General features: G+C 34.8%; 3 protein-coding genes across 3 annotated transcripts; 2 read left to right on the top strand and 1 right to left on the bottom strand.

Moving 5' to 3' along the window:
- Window positions 1-5,184: 5,184 nt before the first annotated feature.
- LOC121423954 (dynein light chain 1, cytoplasmic-like) lies at window positions 5,185-7,002 on the top strand. Its single transcript, XM_041619504.1, has 2 exons — window positions 5,185-5,320; window positions 6,675-7,002. The coding sequence occupies exon 2, from the start codon at window positions 6,675-6,677 to the stop codon at window positions 6,981-6,983; it is 309 nt and encodes a 102-aa protein (XP_041475438.1). The 5' UTR covers window positions 5,185-5,320; the 3' UTR covers window positions 6,984-7,002.
- Window positions 7,003-13,777: 6,775 nt separating this feature from the next.
- On the top strand, window positions 13,778-14,210 carry LOC121423957 (dynein light chain 1, cytoplasmic-like). The gene has a single exon (XM_041619506.1). It carries the CDS (start codon window positions 13,786-13,788, stop codon window positions 14,068-14,070), a length of 285 nt encoding a protein of 94 aa, XP_041475440.1. The 5' UTR covers window positions 13,778-13,785; the 3' UTR covers window positions 14,071-14,210.
- Window positions 14,211-20,947: 6,737 nt separating this feature from the next.
- Window positions 20,948-23,253, bottom strand: LOC121424555 (dynein light chain 1, cytoplasmic-like). Its single transcript, XM_041620282.1, has 2 exons — window positions 23,176-23,253; window positions 20,948-21,406 (listed from the first exon to the last, which is right to left on the bottom strand). Exons 1-2 carry the CDS (start codon window positions 23,251-23,253, stop codon window positions 21,086-21,088), a joined length of 399 nt encoding a protein of 132 aa, XP_041476216.1. The 3' UTR covers window positions 20,948-21,085.
- Between the last annotated feature and the right edge of the window lie 3,176 nt (window positions 23,254-26,429).

Raw genomic sequence — 26,429 nt, 5'->3', positions numbered from 1 at the left:
CGTCTATAAAGAAATAGTAGTAATTTCTTATGCAATTGAAATATGTATGGTTCCTCAAAAGTAATTCCTAACATCTTCACCAAATTACAATTTGACTTTCACTGAAATCTTTTGGAGAATGTTTTAATGCCCGCTGGGAGAACAGTTTCCGGAACTGAAGTGGCTACCCTGGCGAAAATATGACGTTATTATCATTATCATTATTATCATTATTATTATTGTTGTTGTTGATGTTGTTATTATTATCATTAATATCATTATTATTACTGCTATTATTATTATTTCATATGATTTCCATTTCATTTCATTTAATTGATTTCCTCGAAATGAAAGTAATATATTGTTGTTCTGTTATCCATTCAATGAAGTATTTGCAGCTGTCATGAAAGGACGATAAGACTCAATTTTAAGATAAGATAATACAAGATAAAGATGAAATAAGGTAAACTTCAGATGAACCACGCGGCTTATTCAATTACAACAATCAGACAATTAATATGATAATATTTTTCTCCTCTTTTAAACGAAATATTGGATATGTTTCAGCATCGAGAAGTTCTGACATTGGCGGCGGAAGCCAAATTATTTAGGGGGGGGGGTCCAATTGAAATTTTGTGATGGACACACGTAAAAAATTTATCAGCTAAAAATTTAGAGGGGGACCGCCCCCACCTAAAAATTTTTTTTGGGGGGAGACCTGTTCCCCCCCCCCCCCTGCTTCCGCCGGCCATGGGTTCTGACCTTGGAGATGTAGTCAAAGATGGAAATATTTTGGACAAACATAAACAGTAAAATGCATCAGAGCGATTGCGACACGCATGTGAATACAATCATGTACACTTCTCATAGCGCTTATTCTCATTGACTGTTATATAAACCTTCATTGAGAAAAGACTTTCCGTATTCTTATTGATTTATCTACATAGGCCCATGTTTAACGGATATACTGATTGATTGACATATTGCTTGATTTATAAATTGTATATTGAGTGGATGAATACACTGAATGTGATATTAAGTGTTTGATTGTTGGTTGACTTGTTCGAATATTAGAGGATTAATATTTATTAATTCATTTGTTTAATTGTTTATTTATTCATTCCTTTGTAGATTTGTTGATTGATTGATTGATTGGTTGGTTGATTGAATGCTTTGTTAAATGATTCATTAAATGATTGTTTTGGGTAAATGATTGGTTGATTAATCAATAGGCTGATTGATTGACTGTTTTCTGTTGGTCGGTTGATCATTGTTTTTTGGGCTGATTGAATATTGTTTTCTTGATTTGTTGACTGAATGATTGGTTTTGTTGATTGGCTGATTAATTGATTGTTTGTCGGTAGATTCATTAGTTGCTTGATTGATTGATTGGTAATTTGATTGCTTGATTAATAAATCGGTAAATTGATTGATTGGTTGATTGATGGGTTGGTTGATTGGTTGGTTGGTTGATTGATTGATTGATTGGTTGATTGGTTGGTTGATTTATTGATTGGTTGGTTGATTGGTTGATTGATTGGTTGATTAGTTGATTGATTGGTTGGTTGATTTGTTGATTGATTGGTTGATTGATTGATTGGTTGATTGGTTGGTTGGTTGATTGTTTGGTTGATTGGTTGATTGATTAGTTGATTAATTGATTGGTTGATTGGTTGGTTGATTTATTGATTCGTTGATTGGTTACTAGTAGTTGATTGATTGGTTGATTGATTGATTGATTGGCTGATTGATTGATTGGCTGAATGATTGATTGATTGGCTGATTGATTGGTTGGTTGGTTGATTGATTGGTTGATTGATTGATTGGCTGATTGATTGATTTGTTGGTTGATTGATTGATTGGTTGATTAATTGATTGATTGATTGGCTGATTGATTGATTGATTGATTGGTTGGTTGATTGATTGATCGGTCGGTTGGTTGGCTGATTGATTGATTGATTTAGTGATTGATTGATTGGTTGATTGATTGATTAAATTGACTGATTGATTAAAACAAATAGAAAAAAAAAAATGATTGGTTGGTTGGTTTATTGATTGGCTTATTGGATGATTGTTTTGTTTGAATTATCTATTGATTGATAGGTCGATTGGTTGGCTGATTGATTGATTGATTGATTGGTTTGTTATTTAAATTGATAGATTGGTTGGTTGGTTGAACGATAGATCTGATGACTGATTGATTGATTTATCGATTGATTGATATTTTATATTGATTTTGTTAGTTGATCGTGAAAACCAAATATGTATTCACTTACTCGTTTTTTTTTAATTGAAATAGTGAACTTCAAATTGAATTCGATTTACATATAAAATGGTTGATACGTCAGTTAAAAAGATTGATAATTACAACAAGGAAAATTACAAAATATTATCTTTAAAAGTTTACATTCATATTTGTGTAAGTAAAGGCACCTAAAGGGACGATACATTATTATGTATAGGCCTATTATAAAACAACAACCTATGATGACTGCGTACCCAATATAATATGTCATATAGTTACTCTTTAGTTAATCAAGAAATCAATCAGTCAATATTCTTGGTCTTCTCCTTCTTCTTTCTCTTTCTCTTCCTCTTTTTTTTCTTCTTCTTCTTCTCCTTCTTCTTCTTCTTCTTCTTCTTCTACTTCTTGTTCTCCTTCTCCTCCTTCTTCTTCTTCTTCTTGTTCTTTTTGTTCTTGTTTTCTTCTTGTTCTTCGTCTTCTCCTTCTTCTATTTCTTTTTCTTCTTCTTCGTCTTCTTCCTCTTCTTTTAAGGAAAGTTTGCCGCGTACAGAAATAAGCAATGAAATGCTATTCATAAAATACAAATATAAGAGAAAATGTGGTCAATTGCAAAACCAACAATTCCTTAGAATTCCAACGGTATTATTTTAATTATGTTCATTCATTACGCAATTAATTTCACCTCCCATGCAGACTCGTCATCAATTTTCTTGTCACTTGAAATGATTAAGTGTGTGGGAGATTTCGTATCATTGGCGTTATTTACTTACAAAATACCATATTGTCCCGTGTGAGGAATAATTCACACCTTTTGCGATGGTTGCATTTTGTTAAAAGCTACGAGGCAAGGGTATAGCCTGAGGAACAACACACCATTTACAATATATTTTGTGAAATATACTCATGAAGGTCAGCAGCATCACAGGGGTTAAAAGAAACACTTTGAAAATAGTGATATTTTGTTACAAGCCACGGAGAAAAGGACAATTTCATGGACAGTATTCCCAATGTGATCCCAAGCCAACACCTTTTCAAAATATATCGTTGAAATATGTTCGTGAAATAAAAACAATGTTTTAAAATATTCAAGTGCTCGTTTAAAATTTTCCAAAATGATGGATGCGATTATTTTTTAATGAGTAGTTTTATTTACAACTTCAATTCATATACAAAATAAAATATATATAACAAATAGTACTTTAATGTCTTTACAAATACCTAGACAACTCATAAATTTAACATCATTTCTTTCATGAATGTTACAATAAAACACAATGTCAGACATCTTCCAATACACAATTATAAATAACATTGATGATAATTATATGCATCAAGAAGAAACTTTTACAGTATATTCAACATATGCAAACTGTATATCGATGCAAACTGATTATTTTTTTGTATTGAGTAGTTTTTATTGACAACTTCAATTCATATACAAAATAAAATATACATAACAAATAGAACTTTGAAACATAATATTTTCATGAATGTTACAATAAAACACAATGTCAGACATCTTCCAATACATAATTATAAATAACATTGATGATAATTATATGCATCAAGAAGAAACTTTTACAGTATATTCAACATATGCAAACTGTATATCGATGCAAACTGATTATTTTTTTGTATTGAGTAGTTTTTATTGACAACTTCAATTCATATACAAAATAAAATATATATAACAAATAGAACTTTGAAACATAATATTTTCATGAATGTTACAATAAAACACAATGTCAGACATCTTCCAATACATAATTATAAATAACATTGATGATAATTATATGCATCAAGAAGAAACTTCTACAGAAAATTCCAACATATTGATTTTTTTTCCAGTGTCAAATAAAAAACATAAGAGAAATTTTCCAAATACAAAAATAAATACATAAATCATTAATAAAACCTAAACGAATTGAAGTCATCAGCATATATATTTTTGACCCATCACCTCGGCCTCTTCACCCAAATAAATTCAAACACAAACTCAGCCCTTGTCATTACCCCCCCCCAACCCTCCCTTGAACACCCCCATCCCCTATCCGGTGGAGAACTGGCTCTGGGCTCCAATACATGGTCTAATATTTAAGTTTTCCCATTTAGAGAAATGGATTGTAAGAGTCCCCCTCTTTGTTGCTAATTTCTTTTCTTCTCTTTGATCCCCCCTAATACTATTTTTTATTTCAATCAATGAAGGTGTTTTTTTTAATTCTCGGTTTTTGTAAATTAGATATTTAACTAAAATCAAGACATGATGGGTGGAGATTATGCAAACTGTATATCGATGTACCTCTCTGCCAGTTTGTCCCTTATAATTAGAAATACGGGGAAAGATATGCGTGCCTAAATTCAGAATCTATATTTTATTGTAATTAAATGAACCATTTTAACATTTTACTGCATGGGTTATAATCCTTTAAGCAACCTAAATGTAAAACAATATAGAAAAAAAAATATATAGAAAATATGGGATTAGATTAAGTTTGATTATTCATAAAAAAATGTTTAGGGGCACTGGACCCCCTCCGTCCCAAATATTGTTTTTGTTTAAATATCAATTTCGCCAAAGTAATCTTTTCCTATACTCCCCACCTCCAAAAGTTCCACGATCAAGGTGAATAGAACGAAGAAGCAGAATTACGATATCTACTGTAAACTTAGATTTTCATTTCCAAAACGTCAAAAATATTTATTGGCTCACTTGCTTACTCGCTCCCGTTTTTTAAAAGAAATGTTACCATACATCTACCATGTTGTGCCCCTCGAACCTTTTGGTTCATATACGGTCTCTCCCTCCCCCCACCTCATGTGTTTTGAGATGCGATTGGTTGTAAGTAGCGGAGCGAGTCAAACACTATCACGAAGGGTGTCAATGAACTGTTTTCTTTCCGAAACGTCATTTTTCTAGGCGGGGACAGCTCGTTGAAAAAGGTTAGTCTTAGCAAATTGACAGTTTGTAATTGTTGAGACGGAGAGTTGCAGCAGAGGTCCATTTTGAGATTTACAATCGTCAGGAAAGCATCTCTGAAGAACATTCCGCAACTTGTTTATTTTAGTTCATCGATCTTAATCACCCAAGACTTAATCGTAAGTTAAGAAGTTAATTATTTCTTCTTTTTTTTGTGTGTGGAAGGCATCTTGATATTTTGAAAGTTGTAAAGGTCCTATACAACCATATTTTTTTTTATCCTTCTTTTCTTTCTCCCTTGTTTCTCTCTTTATACTTTTTTCATTTTTGTCATTTTGTCTGAGGAGGAATAAAGAACTTAATTAATTCCATCTCAGTGAAAACGGCACCTTCCAAAGATTTCAGGATTTGCCTGTTTAAAAGCATGCTGGTGTAGCCAAAATAGATTGAGAACAAGAATCTTTTTTTTTCTTTTTTTTATTTGGTGGAAATCTTAATTGTGGCCCTTTTCAAGTTGACGACGCCCTTTCGATATTTCAATTTTAATGGCATAGTGATGATGGTATCTGCTTTATAGATCTCATGTTATATTTCCGTTTTCTTCAGTGATTCAGTTCGGTTTCTTATAATCATGATATATTTATTATTATCTTATAGTCTGTTTGATTTATTGGGAGCCAGTGGATATCAATGATTTCAATGACCAATACATGCCATTTAGGTTTGGCTATTGATGGACAGTATTTCTGTTATTATCTAAGTATCCAAAGATGTGACAAAGTTCGCTCTCAGACTCGTCAAAAATTTATGGAAGTTTTCTTCAAATAGCCCACCGACGATAGTAAAATATTATGGTGCTATGAACGATTAAAACGGTAAAAAGGAAAAATTACCCGACTTATAAAAAGTGGACAATTACGTAATTTCTTGCAAACTGAATTATGGATCATTATTCTACCATCTTCCCCTGATTCTGTGGAAGCATAAACACTTAAAATGTTGGGCAACATACTATACACTGTGTTTGGTAATGTATGTTGGTAAAAACTATATATATATATTCTGGGCGATTATTATCCAATTGAGCAAATTTATTACCCAATTATTAGTTTTTATTACACAATGTGGACAGATTCATACCAATCGTTGTGTGGACGGTATATTATGTTGCCCTGTGATGGTTAGAAATCATGCTGCCTTTTTTGTGCAACATTTTTACACAGTAAAAAAAATTTGTACAACGCTGTTTACTATACGAACCTTACAATAATTGTTTAAACAGTTTAAACAAGTATTCAAATCTTAAGCAACAAAGTTTAATTTTTAACATATAATTTTCAATGAATTAAGCATGATTGTTTAGACGGTTAAACAAATATTGTAAGGTTCATAATCATAGTAAACAGTGTTGTATAAAATCTTAAACAACGTTTTCACTGTGTAAGAGTAGAGATCACTACTACAATTTGAAGTTGGTGATTTCACACTAAATGACGATGTATTTTCTTTTATCTCTCATCCCTATCTCTATAGATGAACCGAGGAGGATCAAGCTATTCCGGAAAGCCCGACAAGGAGTTCGAAATCAAGAATTCCGACATGAGCAAAGAGATGGAAGATGACGCCGTCGAACTCGCGCTGTCAATGCTCCGTGATAAACAGAACAAACCACTCGAGAAGGACGTCGCTGCCGAACTCAAGAAGGAATTCGACACAAAGCACGAGCCAACCTGGCATTGCATTGTGGGTCGTAACTACGGCAGCCACGTGACACATGAGAAGAATCATTTTATCTACTTCTACGTCGGGCGGACGGCTATTCTTCTCTTCAAATCTGGCTAGCTACTGGGCATCGACCATAATATAATCCCTAAATATAATCCCTAAATAACAATTCAGACAGAATTTAGAAAATCGGATATTCGGCATCAAGGAAGACATCATAACCATATTGATAAATTTAGGAACATCGGATATCCGGCATCAGTAAGACATCATGAAAAAAAAGAATGATGATTATACCGAAGTAACGGAACATAGAAGCATCAGTATCCGGCATCAAGACTGAAAATGTCAAATCGGAGTTCTTTTACCTTAAATTAAAATCACTCCATTCGGCATTGACATAAAAACAGACCAATTTTAGGCCATAAATGGACCCAAAAGTAAGACATAACCCATGCCGTATTCGATCAGACGACGAAGATTCCTACTATTAAGATATCCAAAGATTGTAATTTTCTCACAAAGTTACTTAACACTAGTCAAGTATAGCTGTTGGTCTAAAATATAGAATCATTCTTTTGTAAATCTGTAATAATTATTTGGAGTGCACGGTTGCTCCCGGCTGAGTATAATTATATTCTCATAATTCCTACGCCGGACATCGATGACCATAATGACGATAACGATGACGGCGTATCAGTCTACGATAATTATTATCATGGTAGATAAATAAAATCGTGTTTCCGCAAATATCGCTATTTATTTAATGAACATGATAGATATATAGAGATGTTTTAAGAAAAAAAAAAAAATTAGAGATTGAATTCAAGGTGATTGGAGGTCAGCCGACATAATTTATGAATGCTACTTTCTAAAGATTTAGAGTATATCAACATACTATGATCCTGTAAAAAGTGAAAAAAATCTTATAATTTAGGCCTATCTATTTAAATTTTGATAGTATGTTATCGAATAATCATAACTTTCGTGTTAATGATGACATGGAGACCGAAGGGATTTTTCGAAACTAGTTAATTCATGTGAAACCGTTATGGTTGCAACGATCAAAAGTATAGATATCAGGAAATCATCTATTTCTTAATTTGAAACATCGGATTCATTGATTAATCATTACATATTATCTTTTATGGACATCTATTGTATATTAAACATGAATTCAAAGAAATAATTCCCGTTGTTATTGTGTTCCGTTGTTGCGCGAGTATGAAAATTTGATTTATTGTTTAGTTGACTTGATTGATTAACTGAGAGATAGTTTGACCCATTGATTGTTGTTTTATTGATTGATTAAGTGGACGATTAATTGATTAATTAGCTGATAGATTGATTGATTAACTCATTAAATTTACTGGTTGTTTGATTGATTGATTGGCTAAAAGATTGGGTGATTGTTTGATAGATAGATTGATTGGTTGATTGATTGATAGATTGGCTGGTTAATTGATAGATTGGCTGGTAAATTGATTGATTGATGAGTGATTGATTAGTTGATTGATTGGTTGATTAATTATTGTGAGATTGGCTGGTTGATTGATTAATTGGCTGGTTGATTGATCGATTGGCTGGTTGGTTGATTGATTGGCTGATTAACTGATTGATTGGTTGATCGATTGATTGGTTGATTGACTGATTGATTGGCTGGTTGATTGATAGATTGGCTGGTTGATTGATTGATTGGTTGATTGATTGATTAATTGATTGATTGGCTGGTTGATTGATTGATTGGTTGATTGATTGATTGGTTGATTGATTGGTTGGTTGCTTGATTGATTGATTGACTGACTGATCGATTTGATTGATGGTTGAATGCAACTATAGCAGTTAATGTATGCTATCAAAATATTTTATATTGTTTTCTGTGAAAATCAACAAATATGAATTTTGAATCTTGAATCTGACATTGCGTTCACATTCTAACTTCTTTCAAGAAGGGCTCAGCCAACGAACGAAGAGGACTGCAACATCGGCAGTGATGACGCCCTCTACGTCCGTTTGGGCTCAGCCCTCCATTTGCTCTCTCCTGGATCACCAAAAACTCTGGATCCTACACGGACTACCCAACTGAAAAATACAGGACTAAATGATAGTCTAATTCAAGATGAACATTCATGAACTTATGTATGATTTCCATACGTTTCGTGATTGAAAGATGATTTGAAAGAGGACGCGGACAATATACTGTATATATTTCATTAATCTTTCAAGTAGATCATGATTGTGAACCATCAGCAAAGACTCCAATGCAGTAGTCACAATCACTCACTCAATCACTCACTCACTCACTCACTCACTCACTGACTCACTCACTGACTCACTCACTCAATCAATCAATCAATCAATTAATCAATCAATCAATCCAACCAACCAATCAATCAACCAACCAATCAATAAGTAAATTAATCAAAGTCTGAGTCGAGAATCGAACCCACGACCTCCCGAGGTCGGTATTCTTCTGCTAATAAGCCAACATACTCACTTTGAGAGAAAGAGAAACAAAATCTTCGTCATATTGTCACTCCTATGAGAGTAATATTTTGTTAAAAGCTATTGAGTGAGTGGTATATTTTGTATTTATTGGCGATGTTATAAGATACTAGTACCATATTTGACGGTGCAAGGTCTACCTTTCACCAAAGACAATTCAAGACTTAAGAAGTACGAAAGAATGGAAGCAGACAGAGACTGAACTATTCCCACGGATTCCTCTTAACGCTGAAAGGAAGTGGAGGTTAAAAACACAAGGGTTACAAGAAACACTCCTAAAAGTGGTTACAGGTTTTCTATTCTGTTAAAAGCCACGGGCAAAGGTAAATTCCTGAACATTATCCAAGCGTGATAAAAAATGATCCGAAACACTGGAAGCTTTCGGTGAGTGGTCCAATGCCAACAATTCGATTGTGTCGTCTTTAATAATACTAAAAAAGCTTTATCAAAAATACTTAGTGATAATCAAAGTAAATAACTTGTTAGTAAAAAAAAAAAAAGGGGGTGTACACATTGGTATAAATGTAGCATTTTCATTTATTTGATGCAACATAATATCAATATAGAATTTTCATTTATTATTTTGATGAAAGCTAAAGAACCAAATGTAAGAATGTTTCGGTCAGGGGCCGTTCCGGGGATGGCACCCCGGACTTTCATAGTGTACTGTAGACCACTCGGCCACGGCACCTTAGTAAAGAAACGATTCAAATAATGTGAACGATGTAAAAAAAAAAAACTAACTTATACTACAGTCATAACAATAAGGCCGACTCCACACTGACTAATTGTACAACCTTTACAAATACCGTATATACTTTCGTGTGTCTTACCCGATTTCGTCGTTATGACTGTGACATTTGAACAAACCAAAGCCCAATTTACTTGGTATAGAAGTATTCCTAGACGAAATGAATTTACAAAACTAAGAGGGGTAAACTTAATTAAATAGCTGTGGCGTAACAGTAAGAAATTAATCCACATCAATTCAATTCAATTCAATTTATTATTTTTCATTTTCAACAGAAGAACAAAGTAATGTGATCAAAATAGTTACAATGAACTTATACAGATAAAATAAATTCAGGCATGTACAGTATTTGATATTTATCTATAAAACGAAGTAAAGCAAAACAGAATATATATAAGCAAATATCATAACCATTATCAAATATCATAACCATTTTAAAATTGTGCTTTACTCAACCCAGGGGGCCGTTTCATAAAGCTGTTCGTAAGTTAAGAGTGACTTTAGAAACGACTGGTGATCCTTTCTCGTGGATGATGATATTCACCATTAAATGTTTCATTGGTGATTATTTAGTGCACAAGAAAGGTTCACCAGTCGTTCTTAAAGTCACTCTTAACTTACGAACAGCTTTATGAAACGCCCCCCTGGCATGCCGGTACATCAAGGAAGGCGCCGGGTGGCCGGTATGTAACACGGATATCGATGACCCCGGATTGACAGTCCGGGATGATCCCTGTTTTATCCATGAAGGTGTAAAAGGGGCTTTACATACTAAGAATATTTTTAACCTTAAATGAACATTAATTTTGTACAAATCCTTTTGGGTGTAATCTTACACCTTAAGTGGAAAAAGGTGCAAATATGCACCTTTTTATTTTTATTTGCACCAAGAAATGCTCGTTTGCTCCCTAAAAGTTGCAAATTTGAACCTTTTGAGGGTGCCGAATTGATGTTCGACATAGGGGGCGGGGGGCTAAATCGATGTTCAACATAGGGGCAACGAATCGATTTTCGACATAGGGGCGCCAACTTGATGTTTGTCATGGGGCGCCAAATTCAGGTTTAACCTAGGAGGGGGGGGGCAAATTCATATTTGACTTTTGTGGCACCAATTTGTCCAGGGGCGCCAAATTCATGTTCGACCTAGGGGGTGGGGCATTAAAGTCATATTCAACCTTTGGGATGCCAATTCGTTGTTTGACGGGGGCGCCAAATTCATGCTTGGTCAGAAGCCCGTCCTGTTCATGGTCACAAAAAGTGCTTAGAATTTTTAGGTTCGGGTTGGAATATCAGACAGAAGTTTTCAGTTCGCGCTTCGTGCTCGCATCAATTAATTAGATGCCTATCCTGTTCATGATTACAGAAAATGCTTATAATGTCCATATTTTAAGGTAGAATGTAAACAACTTTCAGCTTGTGCTTCACGCTCGCACAAGATAGATTCCCACCCTTTTCATGGTTACAAAATGTGCTTAGAATGTCCAGTTTGGGGTCGGAACATCAAAAATTTTAAGCTAGCGCTTTGCGCTCGCATAAAATAATTTGTTGGATACCTATCCATTTCATGATCACCAATACTGCTTAGAATGTCCAAATTTTGGGTCAGAATATCAAAATTATTCAGCTCGCATCAATAGTTTATATAGATACCCATCCTATTTATGGTCACAAAATGTGCATAGAATGTCCAGTTTGTGGTCGGAATATCTCAAATTTTCAGCTGGCGCTTTGCGCTCGTATAAAATGGTTTGTTAGATACTCATCCTCTTCATGATTACCAAACACGCTTACCCGAATCTCCAAATTTTAGGTCAGAATATCAAATTATTCAGCTTGCGCTTTTGGTCGGATAAAATGATTTGTTAGATATCCATCCTGTTCATGATTCCCAACAGTGCTTTAAATGTCCGATCGGGAAACATATATATGTAGATAACAATATACCCTCCCCCCTATTGGTTAAAGTTGGGTCCGCTCCTAGGAAAGAAATTACAGTTTCCACACACGTAGTTTTAGGAGGGCCTACCACCCAGATGAAAACTAAACTGAATTCCCAAAGTGCTTACAATTCTATGCTTTTTGGTTGCTTTTATTATTTAAAAAAAGTGGTATTAAAACACATTCGTGGATATTTTTGCAGGAAGGAGGGCACCAGCCTCCACCAGGATCTAGGAATCTAGGAATTCCGGTGGGTGATACAAAACTGTTCCTTGTTGAAATTATGTACTCGGTTGTATTTGTTAAGATCTCTTTTTATTTGTTTATATTTGTTGTTTGTATAACGAAAGGAACTGTTGCTGTGCTAGCGACATGAGCGTCTCTGGACGGTATGTGCGCTCAACAAGATATCACAATTATTATTAATTCTTCGAGTACCCTTTTTTCAGTTATAAATTAAGATAATTCAACATGCATTTAAGGCCCCTATGATTGCCTGTCGGGTGGAGTGGGGCATTTTCGAAAAGTTCACAGGGGCGTCAAAATCATGTCGGGCCCCCAGAGTGCAAAATCCTGGATACGCGCCTTTAGGATGGCAGTGCTTAGTATAGCTATTTGCATCCTTAAAGGTGCACCAATGAGCAAAATTGCACTAATTGGCATCCTTTGGGGTGCTGCTATTGTACCAACCCTTAGGGTTAAAATTTGAACACCTATTTCTTAGTGCGTACTAATTCGAGTCAGCTTCCATCAATATCTATACTATTCATTAAAGTCAGACAGTTTTCTTGTGTGTTTTGACTTTTAAGACCAAATTGGGTTTGTTGGTATTCTCTTTTGTACTCTTTTGCACTAATTGTTTTCATTTCTCAACTACACTGTCAGGTATGTCGGTATTCGTCTGTCGATTCGGAGGGGGGGGGGGGGGGGGGGCGTGCGGCTCGTGTGATAATAACGAGTTTCACGTATAAACTACAAGAGACATATGTGTTTCAAAAGCTTATTCTGCATTTCAATCTCGTCAAAGGAACGTCTCTTCAGAATATTTCGATTTAATTGTCTTATTTTTAGACCCGTCAACAATTTTCTACAAATTCAATCGTAAGTCAAAATCTTTTCTTAAATTCGTAATACATTTTATGAAAAATAAAGCTGTCAGTATCTTTTCAGTGTCATCAGCTCCAAATGCTTAGTTATCCATCAGTATATGGTTTGCAAGTGAGTGTTGATATGTTTGACTAAAGAAAACGAATGTTAATATCTAATGCCGATTTACAAATATGCATGTAGGCCTTTTTAAAAACATGCTTTTACGGTTACCATATAAGGTAAATCTTGTTCTAAAGTTTGATATTCCGACCATTTGCGACCCGGCAATACAACATTCCCGTAAAATACACGATTCCCAGTAGAACTTCGCAAACTTTAATCGTCAAGTTTATATCTTAGATGTGAAGTCTTTTAATTTTTTTTTTTTTGAAGTGATATTGTTTGGCAAATTCTGGTAATGAATTTTATATTTGTTACACCCAGGAATAGCAACTTTAACTGTTAATTGTCTTATCTTCGTAATTTAGAGGAACTTGTGATAAACATCAATTTAGCCATGTGTACCCACTTTCAGTAGTACTTATCAAAACAAATGTACAAATGTGCTGTTAATGATTTAGAAATCTGTCTTTCTAATTATCATTTCAATGCTAGATGAATCGTGGGTACTCAGGAATGTCCAATGAGAAGGACAAAGCCGTTGTCAAAAGCGCCGACATGGGCGAGGAAATGCAGGAAGAAGCCATCAAGTTAGCCACGGATATGCTCGTTGACAAACAGAACAAACCAGTTGAAAAGGACGTCGCCGCTTACATCAAGAAGGAGTTCGACAACAAGTACGACTCAACATGGCATTGCGTCGTCGGGCGGAACTTCGGCAGCTATGTGACTCACGAGAAAGAGAATTTCACCTACTTCTACATCGGACAGACGGCTATTCTTCTCTTCAAGTCTGGCTAGATGTTTGACATAAAAGATTTAAATCCTTAGACACTAGAATGTTTTCGCAACTGCAACGGGATGGACTCAAGAGCGCAAAAAAAAATGCATTGGAAAAACCCGTCAAAAGACACAAATCAGCAGAGAGGTCTTTGTCGAAAATTGGTGAACCGGGACAGCAGTTTCGTCCTAAGTTTCGGAGCTGACGAAAAATGGCAAATAGATCGTTTGTCCAGATACTATACACAGCAAAAACCTTGGTGTTAACTGGTGTACATAGAGGACCACACCAATTATTTTACACCGGTGTTAAATTGGTGGTGTTAGTTTTACACCTATAGGTGTTATTACAACACCTATGGTTGTAACATTTACACTCTTTGGTGTTATGTTCAATCTCTAGGGTGTTATTTTAACACCTCAGGGTGTGGTACCAATTGGTGTCAGTTTTAACACCACAGTTTTTACAGTGTAGATTCTAGGACGAAACTTGCTGCTCCGATTCACCAACCCTCGACAAAGACTGTTCTGTCATGAGGGGTACTTGACAATACATCTATGTTCCCGAATCTGTCGTGCGTCGTAAAATCGAAAACGCCTAGATCCAACCTAGAACGGTAGAAATGAATAAATGAATGTTTGCCGTGGTCGTTATCGTCATAATCATTTACTGCACGCTTAAAGTTTAGTTCTGGGACCCGTTTTATAAAGATTTACAACTATAGTGTAACTGTGCCATCATGGCAATTGCCATGGTAACAAGGCTCAGCAGCCAATCAAAATCAAGGTAACCATGGTAGATGCCATCGTGGCAAAGTTACAACAGTTGCAAACTCTTTATGAAATGGGCCACAGGGCTGTGATATTCAACACAGATGTCTGTATATCAGGCGCGTACGCAAGGGGGGGGGGTTAGGGGGTTCAAACCCCCCCCTTTTTCGTTTCCTTTTTTTTCCTTTTTTTTTTTTTTTTTTTTGCTTGTCTCCCCAGAGGTCGGTCTGGTCAAGGAGTTATCGGGCAAGCGCCTGATAACTCCTTGGTCTGGTTACGGACAGTTCCCCTACCCAATAATGTATATGACAGCAATAATGAACAGAATCTCATGTTTCCGACGAAAAACACAGAAAAAATTTCCGCTCGCTTCGCTCGCTCCATTTTATTATATCTTTTATTTCCGCATGTCGCCGACATGATCACGGTATCGCCATTAACAAGGCCATACATGATTATTATGATGTATACTTATGAATACAAGTGAACCAAGACAAAGACATACGTTTTCTCACAAAATATGTTTTACCAATATGAAAACCAAAATGACGGAAAACGCTAAAATGTCGGTTAGCTCGCTCCGCTCGCTCGTAATAATTTATGAAATTCCATAAGTATCTAGTCTCCTGTTCAAGGCCGTATTATGAGTATTACGAATAGAAGGATATGTAGCATCGACTAATACTTGATTTACTAACAAACTATTGACAAGAAATGTATGTTTTGACGGGAAAACGCGAAAATTTCGGCTCGCTCTCTCCGCTCGCTCGTAATCATTTATGAAATTTCTTAAGTTTCTAGTCTCTTGATCAAGGCCATATCATGAGACTTACGAGCAGAAGGACATGTATCATCAACTAATATGTAATCATTACCAACAAGCTATTGAGAAGAATTGTATGTTTTGACAGAAAAACGCAAACATTTCGGCTCGCTCGCTCCGCTCGCTCGTAATTATTCATGACATTTCTCAAGTTTCTAGTGTTCTGATCAAGGCCATATCATGAGTGCTATGATCCGAAGGACATGTAGCATCGACTATGATACCAACAAACTATTGACAAAAAGGTTATGTTTTCAACGCAAAAACGAGAACATTTCTGCTCGCTCGCGGGTCATGACCGCACTGTTACATACCCCATCCCCACTTAAATGTTATTGTCTTATTTGCAGCGCTGAAAAAAAAAGAAAAAAAAATCATCACCTCCCCCCCCCCCGCTCATCACTTTTTAGAGACTGGGCGGGAGATTTAAAAAAAAAATCAGCTCGAAACCCCCCCCCCTTTCAAAAATCCTGCGTACGCGCCTGCTGTATATCATCCGCCAAATGGTGATATACAGCCAATCCTGATCATTGTATGTGCATTTTGATCAACCAGGATCCAATCAGTGTCTTTCTGTATCAAATTTTGATTATTCTAGGAATAGATGTTAAATTAAAGTCATGATCTTTGAAGCTTTGACGCCCACACCATCCCCTTTTCAACCAAACTTTCCCCAGAGGAGGAGGGGGGAGGGGGGAGGTCTCAATCGCTGACAGCGATAAACGTATCATAAGTGGCCGGATAATGTGTTATAAAAGTAAAACGGTGGTCATCATGCACATGATGTATGAAACATATTCATAGACATGCAAATAATGTTTTTATCAATCAATGGCAAAAATGTATTACTCCACTTATTATTTGCACAAAAAAAGCTAATTGTTGTTCTTAGATATCTTTACTTCGTCTGTTTTAGATTGTTGTATTTCGTAGACAGCATATTGGCTGATAAAAACCCAAATAAGTATCAATGACGTTTTCTTTTAATTCTATTCTTTTAGATTGAATTGGACAAATCAATGGAATACATAAAATAGAAACCTGTGAATTATAATTTTAAATTGACTGAATAGTCTTTAAGAATATTATACTAATCATACTTTGAAAAATTATTAAAATATCAATTTTATTTTCATTGATTGATTGATTGGTTAGTTAGTTAGATGGATGGTTGATTGAGTGATTGGTTGGTTGATTCATTGATTGGGTGGTTTGATGGTTGATTGGATGGATGGTTGATTGAGTGATTGGTTGATTCATTGATTGGTTGGTAGGTTGATTGATTGTTTGACTGATTGATCAATTGGTTGGTTGGTTGATTGGTCGATTGAATGATTGATTGGTTGGTTGATTGATTAACTGATTGGTTGGTTGGTTGATTGATTGGTTGGTTGGTTGATTGAGTGGTTGGTTGATTCATTGATTGGGTGGTTGGGTGGTTGATTGAGTGGTTGGTTGATTCATTGATTGGGTGGTTGATTGATTGTTTGACTGATTGATAGATTGATTGATCAATTGGTTGGTTGATTGGTCGATTGAATGATTGATTGACTAATTGATTGATTGGTTGATTGATTAATTGATTGGTTGGTTGGTTGATTGATTGGTTGGTTGATTGGTTGGTTGATCGATCGATCGATCGATTTATTGATTGTTTGACTGATTGATCGATTGGTTGGTTGATTGATTGATTCGGTAATTGATTGATTGGTTGATCGACAGGTTGAATGATTTGTTGATTGATTTCTCGATTCATTGATGCTTGATTGATAGATCGATTGAATGAATGAGTGATTGTCAGTTTTATTGATTGTTGATTAGTGGACTGATTAACATTGTTTTGATCTCTAGCCTCATTCATCTTTATGGCCATAATCATCATCATCATCATCACCACCACCACCGCTGCCATGATCATCATCATCATCACCACCACCTATACCACCACAAACATGAACAATGGTCATTGCATCCTTCAATAAACATGCACAGTCATACCAACCCTTTAAACATCCCGAAAAATTCTAATATATTAACAAAACAAGACAAGAAACGAAAATTCTTTCTTAACTTGTAGCTTTTTCAAATATTATTAGTGGACAGACAACACGTGTTTAACATTATACAGACAATAAATGGGATCCATGCAGTGTTAGTGTTAATAGGACCTGGGTAAATGAGAAGTAACTGTAACATCAATCTAAATTCATTGAGAAATATACAAAGTACTTTCATGGACATTCACAAATTATGTAGAAATGTATCAAATACTTACAGTATAAATAAAAAAATTAAACATTTGTATTTATCAACAGTTTATTGACCAATGAGAGTGTGCTTTGCAAACTGAACCTCGGTGTATATCATTATATATCACATGTTCTCCCACAAATTTACAGTATTTTTTGTTTATATGATTTGGTTTAGACACGCCCTAACAATATATATACACACAAGGGAAGAAACAAGGGCGGCATATACATAAACATAAACCATCATTGATTATTCATTCATCAAAGCATGATTATAAATGAAATAATACAAACCGAAAGCTACATAATGACAACCTTGTACTTTTTTCTTGGGGGGGGGGTTGAAATACCAAAAAAAATTACAATTGATCAATAATGGACGCTATTTGGATATGATTCTTCTAATAAAAAACAAGAAAATCAAATAAGGTGAGAGTACTCAAAAGGATTGAGGGAATGGGTTATTACATTCAGGACACACATATGCACCAAGAAAAAAAAAGAAATGGAAAAGATGTGAAATTTGAATTTTACAAAAGTGAGAGGTGAAATTCGATTGTAAAAATATAAATTAACAAAACAATGGTCAGCATGAGGAACAAGTACAATTATTAATAATCACTTCAATAATCAATCAACTACATAAACACTGTAATGAAAATAAAGAACTCAATAAAAACAACTAATATGAATGTGTTTCTTATGGTTGATTTAGAAATGACTTATAAAATCGCACTGATGAAAAATTACAGAAAAAAAAGATAAATTAAAGTAATGAATGAAGCCAAAATTGATCGGTTATTGATTGATAAATGTATGAATTCATAAACTTTCTCATTTTGTCGATCATCTAAAATAAATAGATAAATATATAATATAATCATGATGGCAAATGAAAGAAACTAAACAATAAATAAATGAAATAAAAAGTAAATAAACCATGAACCAAGCAGACAATAAAAAATAAATGATTGTATGAATATTGAAATAAATTAATAAACAAATATAGATAAATGAATAAATAAAATAAATAAATATATATAATATAGATAAATAACAACAGCCTGAAAGAGAAGAAGATTGTAATATTTTACAGATAGTTGAGATGAAGAAATCAGAGAAAACAATGGTGTACAATGCGAAAAAGATGCAATTTTGAACCCTTAAAAAAACAACGTTGCCATTTGGTGTAACTTTGCACCCTGAGCAATCCTTTTCATCTTTAAGCGTGTAATTAGCTATATTTTGCTCCCTAAAGCGTTCAGAGTTGTGCCGTAAGAGGGGTTGCAAATATGCAGCTTTTTGAAAGCAAAAAATAATGAACCATCTAAGCACTGGCGGATCCAGGGGGGGGGCACAGCCGGCCCGTGCCCCTCCCCTTTTTGAGAGGCAGAATTAAAAATTATAATGTAAAAATGCCGTTAAAACACACGTTTTTTATTTTACTGGTATTTTTTTTGTGGACGAATTGTCCTTAATTTTGGGGTGAAAACCCTTCTCTTTTTTCTTTTTTTGGGTTGTCAAATTCTCCTCGAGAAAATGCGCTCCCCCCTTTTTGGAAAATCATTGATCCGCCTCTGCATCTAAGGTTCAAAGTTGCGCCATATTATTTGATTGACGAAATCTAATATTATACCGAATATGCATGCATCCAGTGGCGTAACTACGGGGGGGCATGGGGGGGGCACGTGCCCCCCCCAATCGGCTGGCCAAAAAAAAAAAAAAAACGGGGAAAAAGAGAAAAAGAGGGAGAAAGTGAAAGAAACATAATGGGAAGGAAGAAGTTATTGTTAATTATGTTATAGTATAATTATGTTATGTTATATTACATAACAATAAAAAAATATATAACTTTATGAAACATGATTTGCTCAGGGCCTATGTTCCTTATACTCGCATTGCCTGTTTAACGAGATATAGAATCCTGTTGTACTAAAACCTCCCGTTTTCAAGTCAACATACACCAAATATATTTCCTCGCACTTCGAATTATTTTTGTTTATGTAGTGACATATCATTTTAAGATCTTAATATAAAACATTTCCCGTCCGTGCTTACGTTCGAATTAGTGGATTAGTTAGATATGTCTGCTCTTCATGATTTCCTTAAATCTGAATATCAAAATTTCAGCTTGCGCTCGCATCATTTGGTTAGTGAAATACGCATGGTCTACGTGAATTCCTACAAACAAGCCTTAGAATGCCCCTCTTCAGGTGTGAATTTCCTAATTTTTCAGCTCGCGCTTCGCGCTCGCAATATTTGACTAGTGAGATGCGTATGATAATCATGACTACAATGACTACAAAAAGTATGTCTTTAGGTGTAAATCTAACAAAACCAGCATGCGCTTGGCATTGGCAATAGATGACTATGGTGAGATATGTGTACTCTTAATGGATTCTTTTTAAAAATAGTCCTTAAAATATGTTTGGGGTCAATATATACAAAAATTTCAGCTCGCGCTTCGCGCTCGCAATATTTGATTAGTGAGATGCACATGTTAATCATGATTACAATGACTTCAAGTGCTTTACACTCTATGTGTTTGGATGCATATAATTCTAAGAAAATCAGCAAGCGCTTGGCACTGGCATTAGATTACTATGGTGAGATATGTATACTCTTAATAGATTCCTAAAATATAGTCCTTAAATGTCCGTTTGGGGTCAATATATACGAAAATTTCTGCTCGCGCTTCGCGCTCGCATTGTTTGTTTAGCGAGACAGGTACCAATCATGATTACAAAAATTTGCTTACAATGTCCATTTTTAGGTCTGAATATCAAAAATTTTCAGCTCGCGCTTCGCGCTCGCATTATGTGATCAATGACATACATATCCGTTTAATGACACTGTCCTTAAAATGTCTCTATTAGGTCAGCATACCTAGCAACTGAGCACGCTTCGCGCGCTCACTAGGTGACTCAAAATTTTTGCTAGTGCCCCACCAATGCCGTGACCCACGGTACGCCACTGCATGCATCACACTCGTTATTTCGGCTGGAAAGGTCTGAATTTAATACTTCGCTATGATCGATATACTGCATGCCCATGATAACATTTTTCAGCAAAAACATGAAGTATACTATAATATGATGAATAAATAGAGGCTGTGACTAGGCTTATATTGGGTCGACATGAAGATAAGAGTTCAATGTTTGAATATATGAGGATAATTGTACTATATTATTTAACCCGACTTCCAAAGCAAAAAAGCCATAGGACCGATGTAGAAGTAGATGAAACACTTTGCTTCGTGCGTGACGAAACTTGCGAAATGCTTGCCAACGATGACGTGCCACGTGGTGTCGAACTCGAGGTCGAATGTCTTCTTGATGTGGGCGGCACGATCTTTCTCAGTTTGGAATCTTTCCATGGCATCCACGCCGAGGTCGAGGGCTCGATCTTGCATGTCTTCTGTCATATCTACGCTCTTGATGACTGGCTTTTGATCTTTTTTCTTTGACGATGACAGCGATGACGACGATGATGGTGACGGTGAACCAATGAACTAGATGAAAGAGGGAGAAATTGGAATAGACGCTTAATTAGGTTGCCACCTAGATCTACACATTAGCATATGCTTCTAAATTGTTCGGGAATATCAACTATAAGGGGAATCTGAATATTGCACAGTGTTTGATTAAACAAAGATTTAAAAAAAAAATAGAGCTTCGAGACGACAAATGGAGTGTAACTTTAGAACGGAAATTGACAAATTCATCGGAAGTCATTGTTTCTTTTTTATTTCAAGAGGATAAAATCATAAAAAAATTACATGTTGTAATAAGAATGAATACAAAGGAAAGTTAAGGCTATATAGCTGTTGACCCATTTTCAGCTGAAACTATAACTTGCTGATAGTCTCCCATGTGGTCATAAGGTACCTTGTCTGATAATATGTAAAACAATTACTAAAGCATCTAATCGATGAAAAGCATCTTATTGGAGAAATCAAATTGTTTGTATCTGTATCAGGTATATTCATAAAAACTTTGATTTTCTATAATTGCTAACCTATCTGTTGCCTTTATCTTATCATCACAGGAAGGGGGGGGGGTCATGATATATTTTTTCATAATTATTTATTATTTTTATTTTATTCTATTCATTTACTTAACTATTTGTAATCAATTTATCTTATTTTATTTAATTTTTGTTTATTTTTTTGGGGGGAGCATAAAAGTTTGTTGTGTTATGGTTTGTTGACGTAAATATTGTAAATATCGAGAAAAGATAGAGACACAATTCAACCGGACAGCTTTTTTATTAGGTAAAATTCAATAAATGATAATGCATAAAAACACTTTATACAACATTTCGTTACTAGAAAGCAATAACACCTGGAGTATTCACAAGACTAAAGTGTAACTACCGTCTTTAAGATTTTGAAAGACCAAGACAATGCACATTAAACAGCCGACTTAGAGAGTTCAAATTTGAATTAATACACGGAATTATTTATACAAATCAACATTTGCATTTGTTTGGGAAAGTTGATTCTGATCAGTTGTAACTCTTTATGAAACGGGCCCTTGAAATATTAAGACAACTCCATATAGCATTAATCGTAATAAGATATCTAGACCAGATGACCTTCCTCAATGCAATGGAAGCAATTGAAATAATAATAATAGCTGGATTTCTAAATAACCCCAATATTAACTGATATCTATCTTACAGTGGAAAAGGGCTAATGTCTGTCTAGCTATCTTTAAAGAAGGGGACAAGTCTGATCCCAATAACTATAGAGGGAATTCCTTATAAGATACTCGAACACATTGTACATTCTTATTATTAAGCATTTGAAAATGGCATGCATAAAATCTCGGTTGACAACCAACATGGTTTTAGTGCAAAACATTCTACACTACTACCCAATTACTGTCCATGATATAACAAATGATTCTTGAGAAAGGAAAGTCTGTACATGTAGCTTTTTTCGACTTTGCTATCAAAGCGTTCGACAAGGTTCCACACGAACGATAACAGACGGAAACATGGTAGACTTAGCCTAATGTTCCAAAATCATGTTGCCATCAACCCCGAAAACTTCATCTACCAAACCAGCCGGCAGGCTAGAGGAATTTCGACGTCAAGTGATGCTCATAAATACAGCTTCTTCCCTCGATCGAACCACTAAAGACTAGAACGAATTAAAATTTACCCAAGACACGACAAGTATACAACACAACAGACTGGAACCGTAAGCACTTCAACCCCCCCCCAAAAAAATGTATATATTTGATAAAAAGTCTGATAAAGTAGAAGATTACTTACCGGTGAGTTGCTTGTGAAACCACCACTAGTCTTTGCACTGGTAGTGAAGCTATATGTAGAATGACTTGTTTTCGACATCCTGTTAAAGAGAAATGATATTGCCTAAAACGTGTCAAAACCCTTTTTTTATTCATGATAGTTAACATTTAACCAATCACAAGATTGTCAACTGAATTACATCAGTTTGGGTATAGAACGATGAAAAGGAAATTCTCTCCTAACTATTACCTACCCAGTGTAAAGCGTAATGTCGGGCAAGGCATCGCTGTGATTGGTGCGACGTCAGCAGAAACATAAGACTGATATATATATTTTTTAGAGGTAATATGTTTTTTGTCTCTTCTGCTATCTTTGGTTGATAGATGACAAACGAAACATTGTGTAAATATTATATACATTATGAGGTAAAATGAGCTTTAAATGTAGTAAAAACACCATAATAATAGTTTCTTACCTGAAGTGATATGACTGGGTCTTGCTAAGGAAAATCAAACTACGCTGGATCGGGGTAAATTTTCTAACTGAAATGAAAGATAAAAGAAATCAGTCTCTACGGTCAATAGGCCCTATTTCATTTCATCTTTCGCCCTTTTACACGCCCTTCTTGAACCATAACAAACGTTTTTGAATTTCCACGCAACAATTGGTGGAAACAAAAGAATTGACAAATACCCTTTGAAGTGTTCCCACGGCGTTCGGCTAGGAAACCTCTTCTTATTTCAAGGTCAACTTTACACCAAGCTCGATAACCCACAACAACATGGTTTGACTTTGAAAGTTGACTGACAACGCCCCCATATTCACTCACTGAGAAAGTATTCGTATTATTGTCAGGAAAAAAATAAAGAAAGGACTTTAAATTATTTCGCACGCCCCCACTTTTGCTTGAGACAATGAATATTGCAATTTTCAAGAAATACATTGATTTTTCGACTTAACATCACTTTCACTTTTATTGATTTTTTTGTAGTTGTTGACAAAGGCCAATAACTTAAAAGAAAACATATAATGTGCTGAGATAATGCATTGATTTTTATCTTTTTACTTTTGTTTCTGAATTGAATATAATATTTTTAATAACTTTGGTGCCGCTGGGTTTGTGTCGTTAAGCGTATGCGTAGACCTACCCTGCAAATCTCAGATTTGTTAAAACATCAATGAGTATGATTTGTTATAAAATCTTATTTTGTCATGAGCATGAGTAATAGTTTCAGAGATCACTTTGCGCATGACATGGATGTGCAAGTGAAAAAAAAAGAAAACAAGTAGGCCTATTGCTTTTTTTAATGATAACAAAATAACAATCTTACAATCAGTTTTGTTTTCTTGATAAAAGTCATTTTTTCCAGCTGTTTGGAAAGTATTCAAAGAGAAAAATATGATAAAAATTGGTGTCATAATTGTGTGCATGTACTCCCTTCGTGAAAAAAATAAAGAATGATGAATGTCTGGAAAAAATCAAGAACAAGATGTTCAAGATTGAATATCAGGAATTAAATGATTGTTTTTCTTATTTACACATTTAATTTATTTGTGCGGTAATCGAATATCGCATAAATCTGTCATCGTAAAAGAAATCAAATCTGAGTAAAAGTGTTTGAGGGGAAAATTGGGGTGCTTTGGCCATTTTGAGAATCAAATAGAAGAGTAGTCATGCTATACATGTATACTAGTCTATTGGCACAGACATTTTGCATTCGCATGGTGCAAATTGCAGAGTCTGAAGTAGTCAGACTATATTCACTCAGCATGTAGGCCTACAGATGGTTTCAATTCAATTCAATTCAGTTCAATTCAATTCTTTATTTCAGTTCCATTCAAAACATAATATAAAGTAATATAAAGTAATACAAATAAAGTACAATTTTGCAGAAGGGCATTCTTACTTCGTAAAACAAATATAAAAAACAGTATAATATAGAGCATAAATGGAAATGAGGGCGATCCACTAAAAAGCAAAGCTTGTAAAAGTGTGGATCCCCTTGGAAATGAAGAAATATAGTCGACTTATTCTTATATGCGTAAATGTATGCATGAAAGAAAAAGAGAACAAAAGAAATCATATTGATGCAAACATAATTACTGAACAAATAGAGTTTGGAGTTTGGAGTCTAGTCTGCACCCTAGACGTGGTGTTATTTATTTAAGTGTCAAATTCAATTCTTTCTATTCTTGTAGACTTCTGTTCCTGTCATGGTAACTCACGTGTAGGAGCTCGATATGACAGCTTTTTTGTGCTATGACGCCAAGTTGATAAATAGGAAACATTTTGCGTAGTTGTTATCAAAGTATAGACAATGACAGAGCGGGGATTCGAACTTACAACCTTACGATTAGGAGTCCAACGCTCTAACCACTAGACCACATGACCACACTATCCGTAATATATGCTCACAGGGACCATGCGGCTTATTAGAAATCCCCATTTGGGTATTGTGAGTAAAACTGCCTATACAACTTAAAGTTTTGAATTTCTCATCCTTTGTCCGATTTTGCTTAAACTTTCACTAATCAACTTATCTTAAAAAAATATCCTTATAAAAAAACTAGTTGGTTTAGAGTCCCATTTAATTTGCTGGAATGCAGGTGGGGGAGCTCGTAGGCACTTTTAATGGCAAGAGATACTTTGAAAAAAAAACGAAAAAGCATTGAAAAACAACAACAACAACAACCTCCAATGTCACCTTTTTCGTAGCTTCTAACAAAACAATAATCACCTATATTTAACACAAATATTCATCCTTCATATCAGCCGTAGCTTTTAACAAAAAACACTGTCTGTATGGACATTCTGTCTTGGGAACCAGATTGTTTGGTAGGTGTGTTTTTAATGGAAAACCTTGATGTCTTGACAAGGTTGAGGTGAAAAGTTGCTTTATTCTTTAACACCATTTTGCTTCTTGTCATCTATATAACATCAGTGGTGTAAGTAAGAGGGGCATGTGTCCCCCCCCCTAGGCTGGCGACAAAAAAAAAAAAACAAAACAAAACAAAAACACAGGGAAAAGGAAAAAAATAGGGAGAAAGGAAGAGAAACGTAATGGGGAAGAAGAAATTATTATAAATTATAATATGTTACATGTATATTACATTATATTATATTATTTTATTTCATATCATATTATATGATGTAGGATATTGTGTTATATTACATAAATATTTTTTCATAACTTGATGAAACATAATTCTCTCAGGGCCTGTGTTCATCGTTCCTGGTACTCGTATTGTCTGTTTAACGAGATATATAATCCTGT

The sequence above is a fragment of the Lytechinus variegatus genome, chromosome 11 (genome assembly GCF_018143015.1).
Source record: "Lytechinus variegatus isolate NC3 chromosome 11, Lvar_3.0, whole genome shotgun sequence".
Lineage (NCBI taxonomy): Eukaryota > Metazoa > Echinodermata > Echinoidea > Temnopleuroida > Toxopneustidae > Lytechinus > Lytechinus variegatus.
This window is presented reverse-complemented; position numbering and strand designations above follow the sequence as displayed.